General features: G+C 32.6%; 1 protein-coding gene across 2 annotated transcripts; it reads left to right on the top strand.

Annotated features, from left to right (window-relative positions):
- Window positions 1-10935: 10935 nt before the first annotated feature.
- On the top strand, window positions 10936-14895 carry LOC139871531 (shaggy-related protein kinase kappa-like). Of its 2 annotated transcripts, none has more exons than XM_071859232.1 (12): window positions 10936-11179; window positions 11276-11368; window positions 11695-11754; window positions 11831-12103; window positions 12272-12346; window positions 12611-12667; window positions 12760-12900; window positions 13282-13332; window positions 13474-13569; window positions 13659-13742; window positions 13835-13937; window positions 14649-14895. In XM_071859232.1, exons 1-12 carry the CDS (start codon window positions 11033-11035, stop codon window positions 14738-14740), a joined length of 1272 nt encoding a protein of 423 aa, XP_071715333.1. In that variant the 5' UTR covers window positions 10936-11032; the 3' UTR covers window positions 14741-14895. The 2 variants fall into 2 exon arrangements, with proteins under 2 accessions (XP_071715333.1, XP_071715332.1); XM_071859231.1 differs by having other exon boundaries at window positions 10936-11185.
- Window positions 14896-15234: the final 339 nt, after the last annotated feature.

The raw sequence follows: 15234 nt of genomic DNA, 5'->3' as shown, positions 1-15234 counted from the left end.
TCAATTATTGGAATAATATGTCATTCATGACATAATAAATTTTAACTTATCTTAGATATTTTCACTAAAAACCAAATTTTCAAGCCTATAAATAAGCACCATTTCTAACTCATTTTTACACATTCATTTTCCAAATTTTACTTCCAATTTTCACACACACTTGCAAGAACTCTCTCAACTTTTATTTTACTACTTCTTTCCAGCAACTTTACATTTTAAACTTGAGGTAAAAACTCTACTTCAACTCTTTTTCAATTCATATATTTAAAGCTATATATATAAGAGTTTATAAACTAGAACATAGTTTGAATGATTTCAAACTTGTTCGCAAACTAAATAGATCCTTCTAAATTAACTTTTAAAATACTTCAAGACCTGTAACATATCTTAATTATATGCTAACTTAACAAGGTATAACTTGGTTTTTCAAAGAACACCTTAAAAACTGAATTTACGACGTCGGAGTGCAACCGGGGGCTGTTTTGGGTTGGATAATTAAAAACCATCTTAAACTTTGAATTGGAGGTTTATTTTCTGGAAAAATGATTTTTACTATGAATATGATAACACATAAAAATTTCATGATTTAACTCAAAGTATAAGTATTTTTAGAAAAATAATCATTTGAGGTTGTTTACATGATAGAAAATGATTAACTTCATAAGTTTCACTAAAGTTTGACCTATGCCGTGTGATTTTGAATACAAACTAAGGTATTTACAGTTCATAGTCTTAAAGAGGGACTCGATCCAAGGAGATGGCAAGTTGAATCAACGAAAACGGAGTTGTAACGAAGAAACTATGACCGAAACAAAATCGGATATCCAAGACTAGTTTAGCCACGAAAATAATTGGGAAAAAATTAAATAAATCACATCTTTTTAAGTTAACATGATATTTTATATATATGTACTTATAATTCAATTTTATATGGTTCAGGATCACCCGTAAACAACACGAGAAGATTAATCATAAGATCCCATGATTGTACGCAACACGTCATTTGACAACACCGGTACTTTATGTACGCAACACGTCATTTGACAACACCGGTACCATGGGTCAAGATTAATCTCGACCAATACATATACGATGGGGTTTTATTTATTTCGTTAGGGGGTTTTATTTATTTCATTGCGGGTATATTAAACATCTAAAAATGAACCATTAAAATTGAATTACTAACAACGAACTGCTAACTACGGACTAAGGAATTATTCAAAGTATTAAAAGTATAACAAGTATATATATGAGACGTTTGTTTAAAAAGAAAAGGTATTGATATATTATATATGGATAGGTTCGTGATATCAACCGGAGACCAAGTCAAATTATATATATATCTTCAAGACGAAAGTGAGTATATAGTCCCACTTTTAAACTCTAAATATTTCGGGATGAGAATACATGTATTTTATGTTTTACGTTATGGACACAAGTAACTGAAAAATATATTCTACGTTGAGTTGTACCACTGGCATACTTCCCTGTAGCTTGGTAACTGTTATTTACAGCGGTATTGTAAACGCGAATCCTGTTGATAGATCTATCGGGCCTGACAACCCCAACCGGACTGGACGACCAGTATTCAACGGTTGCACAGTACTTCGTTTCGTGACTACACTTGGTACGGTGTAGTAAGATTTCATAATAAAGGGAATATGCGACGTGATTAAATGTTAAGTATGGTTACCAAGTGCTCAACCACTTAGAATATTTTTATTAAACTGTTTATATACGAAATCTTGTGGTCTATATATATATATTGCTGCCGGCATTAAACCTATATCTCACCAACTTTATGTTGACCTTTTAAAACATGTCTATTCTCAGGTGATTACTAAAGCTTCCGCTGCATTATGTTGAATTTGAGCAGGATCTTGCGTACGCATATTTGTGTCAAAAATAAAACTGCATACCCAAGGATTTGTGTTGTAAAATATGCTCGAAATCGTGTTGTTATCATTATATGTAAAGTTTGTAAGTCGAAGATTATCGCTAAACGATAATCATCTTTTTATTGTCTAAAGCTTGTAACAAAAATAATGGTTATGGTTTGTAATGTATAATATATGCAGTTTCTCTTTTAAAAATGTCGCATATAGAGGTCAATACCTCGCAATGAAATCATACGTTATCTAACACGTTCTTATGGTTAAGGACGGGTTATGACATGATCGAATCGAAAGAGAAGTGTATTGAAGATGTACCAGTGGTTAAAGACTTTCCCGATGTGTTTCCCGAAGATCTTCCTGGTCTTCCACCTCCTTGACAAGTTGAATTTCAAATTGATTTAGCTCCCGGTGCTGCTCCTATTGCTAAAGCACCATACCGTTTAGCACCTTCCGAAATGAAGGAACTTTCCAACCAGCTCCAAGAACTATTAGATAAAGGTTTCATTCGTCCAAGCTCGTCCCCATGGGGAGCTCCTATTCTATTTGTTAAAAAGAAGGATGGTACGTTAAGGATGTGCATTGATTACCGCGAACTTAACAAGCTTACTATCAAGAACCGTTATCCGTTGCCACGTATTGATGATCTATTCGACCAACTTCAAGGGTTAAGTGTTTATTCAAATATTGATTTGAGTTCCGGATATCACCAACTTAGAGTCAAGGAATCTGATATTCCTAAGACTGCTTTTCGCACTCGTTATGGGCACTATGAATTCTGTGTCATGCCTTTTGGTTTGACCAATGCTCCTGCCATTTTCATGGATCTCATGAACCGTGTCTGCAAACCTCATCTCGATAAATTCGTCATTGTTTTCATTGATGACATTTTGATCTACTCCAAGAGTGAGAAGGAACATGAGCAACATATGCGCGTGATTCTTGAACTCTTACGAAAGGAACAACTCTACGCTAAGTTTTCTAAGTGCGAGTTTTGGCTCAAAACCGTACTATTCCTCGGACACGTTGTTGATAGTAATGGAATACATGTCGATCCAGCTAAGATTACCGCTATCCAGAACTGGGAGATACCAAAGACTGCGAAGCATATTCGTCAATTTTTGGGACTTGCCGGTTATTATCGGAGATTCATAAAGGATTTTTCCCTTATTGCCAAACCTCTTACGAAGCTAACTCAAATAAAGGGAAGAAGTTTGAGTGGTCCGAAGAACAGGAATCTGCTTTCAAGATTCTGAAAGAGAAGTTGACCACAGTCCCGATTCTATCTTTACCTGAAGGTACTGACGATTTTGTTGTTTACTGCGATGCCTCAAAGCAAGGCTTTGGTTGTGTTTTAATGCAAAGTGAAAAGGTTATTGCCTACGCATCTAGACAGTTGAAGAAACACGAGGAGAACTATACCACACACGACCTTGAGTTAGGTGCCGTGGTATTTGCATTAAAGATATGGAGACATTATCTATATGGTACCCAGTTTACGGTGTACACTGACCATAAAAGTCTTCGACACATCTTTGATCAAAAACAGCTGAATATGAGGCAAAGCCGATGGCTCGAGTTATTGAACGATTATGACTGTAAGATGGAATATCATCCTGGCAAGGTAAACGTAGTTGTCGATGCCCTCAGTCGAAAATACGATGTTAAACGTGTTCGTGCCTTAAATCTGAAAATCAAATCAAATCTTATATCATGAATCTGTGAAGCTCAACTGGAAGCTATTAAACCAACACTTATCGAAGGTGAAGGACCTATCGGTTTCGAGAACCAACTCCAAGTGAAAGCTAATGGTACACGGTACTTTGGCAACAGAATTTGGGTTCCTCGCTTCGGTAATCTCCGTGAACTAGTCTTGGATGAAGCGCATAAGACTAGGTATTCTATTCATCCGGGTTCCAGTAAGATGTACCACGATGTGAAGGAATTCTACTGGTGGCCTAATATGAAAGCCGACATTGCTACTTATGTTAGTAAGTGTCTCACTTGTTTGAAAGTCAAGGCTGAACATCAAAAGCCTTCTGGTCTGTTGACACAACCCGATATTCCGCAGTGGAAGTGGGAATGTATCGCTATAGACTATATTACTAAATTGCCCAAGACTTCTAGTGGCAATGATACTATATGGGTCATAGTAGATCGTCTTACTAAATCTGCTCATTTCTTACCGATCAAGGAGACCGACAAGATGGAGAGATTGTCACAACTGTATATCAAAGAAATTGTCTCTCGTCATGGTGTTCCTATATCAATCATATCCGATCACGACAGTAGATTCACTTCCAGATTCTGGAAATCCTTACAATCTGCTCTTGGAACTCAACTCGACATGAGTACTGCTTATCATCCGCAAACCGATGGTCAAAGTGAACGAACCATTCAAACATTGGAAGATATGCTTCGCGCTTGTGTTATCGACTTCGGCAAAGGCTGAGATAGACATTTGCCTTTGGTTGAATTCTCTTACAATAATAATTACCACTCAAGTATTAAGGCTGCACCTTTTGAGGCCTTATACGGACGAAAATGTAGATCCCCACTGTGCTGGGATGAATTAGAGGACAGACAGTTAACTGGTCCTGAAATCATACACGAGACAACCGAAAAGATAGTTCAGATTAAGAAACGAATAGAAACTGCCCGCAGCCGACAGAAGAGCTATGCTAATAAAGGTCGGAAAGATTTGGAATTCCAAGTTGGTGACAAAGTCATGTTGAAAGTATCCCCTTGGAAAGGCGTCGTTCGTTTTGGTAAACGAAGCAAACTAAGTCCGCGTTTTGTTGGACCCTTCAAGATTACTGAAAGGATCGGACCCGTGGCTTATCGATTAGAATTACCTGCTGAACTTAGCAGCGTACACAACGTATTTCATGTCTCGAATCTTAAAAAGTGTCTCGCTGATGACACTCTCGTTATTCCTTTGGATGACATTCGCATTGATGATAAAATGCACTTCATAGAGGAACCCGTAGAAGTCATGGACCGATCTGCTAAACGCTTAAAACAAAGCACCATACCTATTGTTAAGATCCGTTGGAATTCACGACGTGGCCCCGAGTATACCTGGGAACGTGAAGACCAAATGAAACAGAAATATCCCCATCTCTTCTCAACCGCTGATGCATCCGAGAAGTCTACCTAAAACTTCGGGACGAAGTTTTTATTAACGGGGAGGTACTGTAACAACCCTCACTTTTCGACTTCTAAATTACTGAATTAACCCTAGGGTTATATGTCTGACTATATGTATTAAGGGTTGTTATATTCCATTAAATATTGACCGAATAGTAATTTTTAGTCAACAATGTACGCTTAAATAAATAATATATTATTAATTTATATAATTTGACATAATTTAACTAAGTATATAAACTTTGTATCACTTTTATTATTTAGTTAATGTATTATATATTTAACTATATAATAAATCCAATTATATATAAATGTAATAATATTTACAAACTTACTAAAACTATAGTTTAATAATTAAAATCATAATTATTATTAAAAATACAAAACACCGAATTATTTATTATTTTATACAAAATTTGTATTTATTAATTAAATAAAACAAAAATAAAAAAAAATAAAAATAAAATATTATTGACAAATATTCTTGGAAAAACATTAAATCAATTTGTTTATTTATATAAAAAAATCCTTAAAATAAATAAAATAAATAAATAAATAAATAAATAAATTACTTTTTAATTAAAAATTGTAATGAAAAAACTACTTTTATTATTTTATTTTGTGCATTATCCCATGACCTAACATTTAATATTTTTTAATTTTAAAATTCCATTAAGAATTAAAATATTTCTTTTTATTTTAATTATTTTATTCTTTTTACCTAATTTTTTCAAGTATAAATAGCCCTCATTTCTCATTCAAACTCACACCAAAATTTCTCTCATTCTCTCTTTGAAGAATTACTACTAGTAAGTATTCTTTTCTTACTTTTTATTTTTTTTACTTTTTACTTTTTACTTCGGTTATTATTTTTACCGAAACATGTAAATAATGTTATAAATTATATGCAATTAAAAATAAAATAAATAACATGTATACACTATTACTATTACTAGCACCTATAACCTACTACTTATATTGTAACATAAAAATATTTTGGGATATGTATTAGAGATGTATAGATCTTCGAACTTTCTTGACGAATGGTTTCTATGAGATTCTAGGCAGAGGGTTTGGATTTCCGATTTAAAGGGTCCTATGGCTCAAGCCCCTAGATCTAAATTAGCCATTCGAAGGGAAAGGGGTGATTGGAAGCTTATCTAATACGACAAGTATCCTAAAATGGAAAACACTGATAAAAGTAGAAACTCTCTAGTCATAGAAACTTAGTAAAATAAGAAACTTTCTAAAAATGGAAACTTTATAAAAATAGTAACTTACTAGGAATAGAAACTTAGTAAAACAAACTATACTTAAACACATACTTAAACTTAAACATGGGCAAAACACTTAACTACTCTTAAATGTCAATAGGTTGACTTTCCTGCTCACTCGTTCAACTCTTTATTCCGAGGAATAACTCTCTCTCTACTTACTAAGGTGAATTCATAGCTCCTCTTTATTGCTAGCAAACTTACTTACTTTACTTGGGGTGAGACACATGCTGTTTTTACTTTTTACAATTTAGACACAAGTACCAAACTGTTAAACTATGATATACCCGGCTATATCCGACTAAGTCCCTACAGTGATATTTTTAATTGCTGCGGCATGCTTAATTATTGGGGGTAGGCCTATCGGGAGTAACGTCCCCGATACATTTGACCAAGTCATTGTATTACTTAATAATGAAATTAAACCGACAAGGACAGACACAACTTGTCATGGGGCAAACTTGAACGTTTAGTCTAAATATCACGCATTGGCATAACTTTTTGATCCTGCGGGAGATCAACTTTACAAACTAAATCTTGTGGTCTAAAACAACGACAAACTTTTTGTTAAACCTATAAACTTCACTCAACCTTTTTGGTTGACACTTTAGCATGTTTTGTCTCAGGTGCTGTTTGATTCAAGCTCTTATACTTACCGCTTATGTGATGCTACTTGGACATAGGATCAAGAGATATCGCATTTATTACTTCTGCATGTGAACATTTACGATATTGTTATTCCTGTCATTGTAACGACATTTCATTTTCCGCTGCGTACTCATTAAAGTTAAATTCATCATTTAGTATTGTTCTCGTTTATTATAATATGTTGGTATGTTTTGATATTAGTGACGTTCCTTCCAGACCCTATTAGGAGGACGTCACACCTAAAGATAGATCTATCGGGTTTGACACCCCCATCCTGTAGGCTGCACTAGACGTTAGAGCTAGTGGGCGGATGTTTAGTACTTCGAGGATTATTTATTGGCACCAATGTACGTTTCCATCTATGCGAAGATGATGTATTATATTATTGTTAAGGTTGGTTACGGAGGCCTCAACGTAAGCAGAATGATTTTATACACTGCGGTGTATGTATATTTATGAAACTGAAATCTTGTGGTCTATTACTGAAATTATTATCATTGAAATCATTATTATGATAAACCTATGAACTCACCAACCTTTTGGTTGACACTTTTAAGCATGTTTATTCTCAGGTATTAAAGAAATCTACCGCTGTGCATTTGCTCATTTTAAAGATATTGCATGGAGTCGTTCATGACATATTTTCAAAGACATTGCATTCAAATCATTTGAGTTCAAAAAGATTGTTATCAAATAAATGACAGATTAGTCACTTATATTATGGGAAACATGAATATATAATTGGTATGAAATGTATATATTTTGAAATGGTATACATATTTGTAAACTTTCGTTGAAATGAAAGTTTGTTTTTAAAAATGAATGCAGTGTTTGTAAAACGTATCATATAGAGATCAATACCTCGCAAATGGACCAGATGTTGATGTATTCGTCTAAAGGGATTTGGACGGGTCGTGACAATATGATTATTAGCTTTTATCAGATATACACATAAAAATAGTAAATAAGATCCGTATCCTACTAGAGAAGATTATATTTAAACATAAATTGTACTCCACGACATGTGTGTGTGAAATATACTGAAATAAATAAACAAATTTTCAATAAAATATATAGGTATATAACTTAAATTAAATAAACAATCAAATATCTATATTATTATATATACAATATATGATAATTAAATAAACTTAAAGTATATCAATTTTTTTTATATTTACGGACACGTATTTTAACGGACAGATTCATAATCCTAGCATTATATGTTTAAGAAACGGTGCGACATTATAGATGAATAAACTTTAAATAAAATTTAGGTATATAACATGATTTAAATAAACAATCATATATTTATATCAATTATAAAATATGATATTTAAATAAACTTAAAGTATATCAAACTTTTTTACATTTGTGGACACGTATTTTAACGGACGAGCTCATAGATGTATCACTATTTGTTCAAAAAACTGTCCGACAATGAATGAGAACTATTGATTGTTGTATTATTTTATACTCATGTTATCAATATTAAAGGGTTTTTCATTGTAATTGTATTATTTGATGAGTATCAATACTAACACTAGCAAAAATCATTTATACAATTACCGTGTAACGCACAGGTTCATAAAACAAGTGAAATAATAAACTAAAGGTTAAAATCAATAAAAAAATCACGAAAACAATTTTTTTTTTGTAAATTTGATTAAAAAACACAAAAAGACAAAATGTCGAACTAAAAGTCATATCAACAATTTCTTTTTTCAAGAAAAAAGATTAGAAAAGGAATAATGCTCAATATGCGTAAAGTAGCGAGGATAATTTTGTCATTTAACATATTGTTCACACACTATTGGCTTGTTAAGAAAAACGTAAAATTGCTTACAACAATAAATTGAAAAGTGTTTACTTTTTAAAATGTATAGATAATAATAATAATAATAATAATAATAATAATAATAATAATAATAATAATATAATAATAATAATAATAATAATAATAATAATTAATATTAATTAATAATTAATATAATAATAATAATAATAATAATAATAATAATAATAATAATAATAATAATAATATAATAATAATAATAATAATAATAATAAAACTCAAAAAGACTCTTTTATCTTTCTTTTGTTATTATTATAATAAAAGTGAACAACAATAATAGTGTTTGTAAGTCATCCATCCCACACCCCACTCAAAATAAATAATTAATAAATGGAAATATAAACATATATAAATTAAATTTTAAAATATAAAATAAAAAACAAAATAAAATAAAATAGAAAATAGAAATAGAAATCTAAAATCCAAAACCTCTTTCACTCACTCACTCACTATCTTCTTTTCTCTTTTTCTTTCAACAATATGCAGTGAACTACAAAATATTGTTATATTAATAAAAATTAAATAAACAACACCCAAAACGATAAATCCCAATCGGATCAACAATTAAAGTTACTAATAATGTGAAAAGAAATGAACAAATGTTGTTCTGAATTCTTTACCAATTTCGTAACGGTTAGTGATCTTTAAACTGATTACTTTACTGATGGTTACAATTTCATGTTTGATCCATGTGATTGATTCTTTATATTTAGAGTCAATTGTATGTGGATCTGATTCATATATGCTGCTGAATTCTACTGCTGATTTATATGGTTTTTATTTTTCCTATTTATGAATTTATGATTATGTATTTCTTAGTTCTAATTTTTATTTTTATTGTCTTTATGATTATGATTATGATGATAATTTTGTTAGATTGTAAGTCTGAATTTTGCGAAGTGGCATCAGCTTCATATGAGCTGCAACTAACAAAACTGAATATATATACCTAAAATAAAAAAGTTGAATAAAATTTGAGCTAGCTGACCCTAATGAGAATTTAATAATTTAGTATAACTTTTATTATTGCTCGATGAACGATTGTGTGGTAGATGAGTATTATTTGTTAAGTATGTCGAGTCTTACGTTCGAATGCTTTTATGTGATTACACAAATAAGGTATATGGTAGGATAATAAAGGTGATATCTTCATCATTATTAAGGGCGTTTATAATGCTTTCATAATGTTCATCGTTCGCTTAAAGAGAAAACGTAATTGAATGCTAGTTGCTGGTGATCATGGTAACTCGTATAGCATGACATGGGGTACGTGCATGATAATTAGAGACGTGTTGGGGTTGAATACCGAATTACGTAATTATGCGATTAGGTTATAACATCATGAGCCACCATGGTTTCTCTTGATTTCGTTAGTTTATTATAACAATTTATTTTCTTTATTAGCGATTACATTTTTAGCTTTCCATTGAGTGTATATGTATAATGTATATCAACTGAGTGTGGATCTCGTACGAATTTTGAGTACTTGTTTATAGTCGATGCTTGAATATTTTGCTTCTTTGTAATCACTATAGTTTTACGTTAGAGTTGAGACAATACATGTATTTGGAGACCTACATGGACGTGTATACACCCTTTCCTTATAAATAAGATTGTGAATTGTGACGGTGCATAATATGGTCTAGCTGGTCTAGAGGTGGTAATTTTCACCTATTTAGTCAAAAAATTGTTGATGTTGGTCATTTTTTGATATCTAACAAGTAACAAATCAAACTGTAAACTAAAACAACTTGGTTAAAGATGTATTGAGTTGAATGGGTTGTCTCTGTACACAAATGCGTGCAAGTTGCAACCTTTTAAATTTTATAGATTTATATAAATTAGATATGTATTTAAATGATATAATATTCTAATTCTGGTTTCTATTTCTAATCATTTTTAAAGCAATGCTTAATTTATAGAACTTCTATGAAATTCGAACAAGAATATGTTGAGTCGTTTTATCCTTCAATAAATTGTTGCCCATTCTTATCTAAACGGATATGACTTGTTAACTGACTCTACTGGCCCACTCATTTTGCCACCTCTTCTGCATCTCATTATATTATGTAAGGCTAATTGGTAGAGTCTGTGGTTTGTTATGTTGTCAGGAATCCGTGTTTGTAACTTGAATAACTCGAGGGTTACGAAAGTGTTGGTAGAGGCTAACAAATATTCAAATCGTGGTAGTCGGTCCTCATCTCGCGTATAATATGGCGTCTGCCAGCCTAGGACATGGGGGAGTTGGCAGTTCTAGAACTGCTGGTGGGTTCAGTGAATCATCTAGTGCCGTTGATCGGCTTGGGAGAGGAATTCTTGATATGCGAATTAGGGACAAGCTGGAACGAGACGATGACAAAGTGAGTGTAAGTACTATTTTTTGTACTTGATGTTTTATTCCTTAATTGATCATGATTTATTTTGTAATAAAATATTCAAATATAAATATATTTCAGGATAGTGAACCGGAGATAGTACAAGGGGCTGGTACTGAAGCTGGACATGTTATTAGAACGACAATTGGTGGTCGTAATGGCCAATCTGAACAGGTACGAAGTTACGATATCTAACAACGTGTGTCATCTATTATGGAAATGTGATATATGCCATAAATGTCATCTTGTTTATTAGATGTGGCCATTACGATTTACGATTTGTAATCATTTTGTTGAAGAACATATATTATTGTTGAAAAAACATACTTTTTGTAATCGCATCTGACACTATCTTATTCACAAAAATATGGACAAACATGGGTCAAGTCAACCCACCCGACACGTACCCAAAAGCTTACCCATTTGGATCTGTTAACTAACCTGCATTATCATCTTTGTCTCTAACGTTTATCATATCCTTTCTTTTTATTTCATGACAGACTGTGAGTTACATAGCAGAGCATGTTATAGGGACTGGTTCTTTTGGTACTGTTTTTCAAGTAAGTATGGGTGACTAGGTGCATAATTTAGGGTTTTATGATGATGATGATAAATTTATGATGCCCTTTTTTGCAGGCAAAATGCAGAGAAACAGGGGAGATTGTTGCTATTAAGAAAGTTCTTCAAGACAAACGCTACAAGAATAGGGAGCTACAGATTATGCAAATGCTGGACCATCCGAATGTTGTGGCACTTAAGCATTCGTTCTTTTCAACCACGGATAAAGACGAGCTTTACCTTAATCTTGTTCTTGATTTTGTTCCTGAAACCGTAAGCCGTACCGCAAGGCATTACACTAGGTTGAACCAACGAATGCCCTTGATATATGTCAAGTTGTATACCTATCAGGCACGTGTCACTTTTGAGTTTAAGTTTACTTTCCCTCATTTATATTAGTATTACTATTAATTATTATGGAGTAATAGATAGATTACGTTCAAAAGGATTGACAGTAATAAAAGGATTAGAAATTTACTAGACTTTGAGAAAATCTAAATTATGTTTTTTCGGGTATAGATATGCAGGGCACTTGCTTATATTCACAATTGTATCGGGATATGTCACCGTGACATTAAACCGCAGAATTTACTAGTGAGTTTCTTTTTGAAAATCAATAATTTATTTCTGCACCTAATACTTCTTTAATTCTTTGTTTCTAATTCCGTCTTATATCCGTACTTATGAATGCATTTTAGAAAACTTGACAATGATACTGAAATTTTTGCCCTGATATGAAATTAATTAGTATTTTATTCAGATTTTTATTGAATCTTCACACTTCGATGAATTCTGTTACTGTAAAATTAACAAAGATCTAGGCATGCTTTATTTATTTACATTATTTGTTATTCTCAGGTGAATCCACACACACATCAGCTGAAAATTTGTGACTTTGGTAGTGCGAAAGTCCTAGTAAGTCCTGTACAAAGTGCATATTTGTTTAGATACATCGTAATTTTGTAAACCTTTTTTTTAGCATCTTTAATTAATATAAAATTTTCTAGGTCAAAGGAGAGCCGAATGTTTCATATATCTGTTCAAGATATTATCGTGCTCCGGAGCTCATATTTGGTGCTACCGAATATACAACGGCTATAGATATATGGTCAACAGGTTGTGTGATGGCTGAACTACTTCTTGGACAGGTATTTAAGTGGCGTTTGATTGTGCTTTACATTTATATAATAGCTGGTTCTACGATATTGGTCAGTCAAAGTTAGACAACTTGTTACAAGTGTTTGGAAAAATCAGATTGTTTAGGGGAACTATAGACGAAATGACCAAAATGGACATTTTTGGACACTGTTGAAATATTCGAGTTGATGTCAATTCTATACTACACTACTAATATCTTGTTATAAATTATATGGTTATAGAATTTGTAGTTGAGTTATCATATAGAATTCCAATAATTACGGTCTTTTAATTGTATTATTATTAACAATGAAGTTTGAGTGTAAAGAGGGGTAATAAGTAATATTTTTTTACAAAGCAATATTTATATTTATAAGTTAATCAATGTGCAGCCTCTATTTCCTGGAGAAAGTGGTGTTGATCAACTGGTTGAGATTATTAAGGTAAGTTGATTCAACTATTGTAAAGACATTTACTTTTTCTTCATAAAAAAACATTTTGAAATTCATATAAGTATTTTGGCAGACATAATGTATACTCGATATATATTTTACTGATTTCATGCAGTCTTATTGTTTATATAGGTCTTGGGAACCCCTACAAGGGAGGAGATAAAGTGTATGAATCCGAATTACACCGAGTTTAGATTCCCTCAAATAAAGCCTCACCCATGGCACAAGGTATACCTTAAAGATGATTACATTTCACGTTTTAGCGCTTAAAGTGTTGTCAACTATGATATGTGTCTTGAAATTTTTTTACTTTTCAGGTTTTCCAGAAGCGTTTACCGCCTGAAGCTGTGGATCTAGTTTGTAGGTTTTTCCAATATTCACCCAATTTACGTTGCACTGCTGTAAGTTCAGTCTTATATAAACTTTTACTACTCTTGACGAACTAGGCATTGTTTTTTTAAATTCTTATTTTTTTATAACTTTTTTTTTCTAGTTGGAAGCTTGTGTTCATCCCTTTTTTGACGAACTGAGGGACCCTAGTACCCGCCTTCCTAACGGTCGCCCCCTTCCTCCACTCTTCAATTTTAAACCTCAAGGTAAATGACAATTATAACCCAATAGTTCTTTCATGTACCCTGCCACTATGATAATAGCATAAGTATATTTATTATTTGATCCAATACCACCAAACGCGACAACATAATCAAATCTAAGAAAGAAGGTAAATGTTTACTTGTGGTCCACTGTCTTCAACTCCTTGGTAAAGGTGACAAAATCGACCCATTATCCGGAAATGGGTTGATTTGGGTTATATTTCGTCTCTAAAAGGTCATATGGATTAAGCTGATAGATTTAACTAAAAGGGAAACAGGTCAAATGGGTTGAATACCATTATTGTACATTAGGTACGTGTATCCTAATGTATAAAAACCTCTGAAATATTGAATATTAGTGAGATTCTTTTTGTAATCATATATAGCATCTTGATTATTTACTACCTTAGGAAAATGGATAAATTTATGCATGTGGCTCGGCCTGACCCGTTTTGACCTACAGTAAATAATTACACTTTCTGACCTGAAACGGCTATCCAACACATTCACCCTCCCAACATACCACTTCTAGTCCTAACCCACTTTCTAACAAAATAATTTCCCTAGAAATAAGTTTACTGTTACATAACCACATGCTATTAAAATTCTAACTCTTCACTAGGTTTATAATCTATTATACCTCGGACAACTGTGTTTATCCAGAGCTCACATTTTCATCATTTTTGTATCGTTAAATGAGTTTTGGTATTACAGAACTTGCTGGCGTATCTAGAGAGACAGTCCACAGGCTTATTCCAGAGCATGCTCGAAAACAGAACTTATTCATGGCTCTAAACATCCAATGAGTTTAGGATATTTCGTGTGCTGCTGTCCTACACCAATGTTTCCTGCTTATATTACTACTTATATATAGAATATAATACTACATATGTTTACATATGAGCTTGTTATATTAATATGAGGCTGAGCTGGGTATAAAAGTAAGCCCAGGTTTTTATTATTCGTATTATTTCTATGTGCGTCTTCTGTATTTAGCAACTGTTCTATTCTATTATCGTTAAAAGTACTCTTCGTCGTTCATCCCAGAGTATTTCATACCGACACCATATCATTTAACGCCCACAATCTCCATAGTTACTGATGGACAGACACTAGAACCGCAACACCATTGTTCACACAGTTTGTGCATTGCTGTTGTGTGATCCCGTAAGCGTGTGATACACCACATTTCGAGTTGTTTCTCCATCCATGTATTGATAATCCTTGAGGTCTTTGAGTCGAGACCTACTGAAAGGTAACTTCCATTAATTAATTTAGGTGTGTCTCAAATAACAAGTTG

This window comes from Rutidosis leptorrhynchoides, chromosome 10 (genome assembly GCF_046630445.1).
Source record: "Rutidosis leptorrhynchoides isolate AG116_Rl617_1_P2 chromosome 10, CSIRO_AGI_Rlap_v1, whole genome shotgun sequence".
NCBI classification, from domain to species: Eukaryota; Viridiplantae; Streptophyta; class Magnoliopsida; order Asterales; family Asteraceae; genus Rutidosis; species Rutidosis leptorrhynchoides.
Note: the sequence above shows the minus strand (reverse complement) of the source record. Positions and strands in the feature narration are given on the sequence as shown.

Bases quoted from the DNA above. Each gene is read 5' to 3' on its own strand.
- LOC139871531 (XM_071859231.1), top strand. From the start codon at position 11,033: ATGGCGTCTGCCAGCCTAGGACATGGGGGAGTTGGCAGTTCTAGAACT. The intron at 12,347-12,610 runs GTGAGTTTCTTT...TGTTATTCTCAG, and splicing joins TTAAACCGCAGAATTTACTA to GTGAATCCACACACACATCA. The intron at 12,668-12,759 runs GTAAGTCCTGTA...AAAATTTTCTAG, and splicing joins TTGGTAGTGCGAAAGTCCTA to GTCAAAGGAGAGCCGAATGT.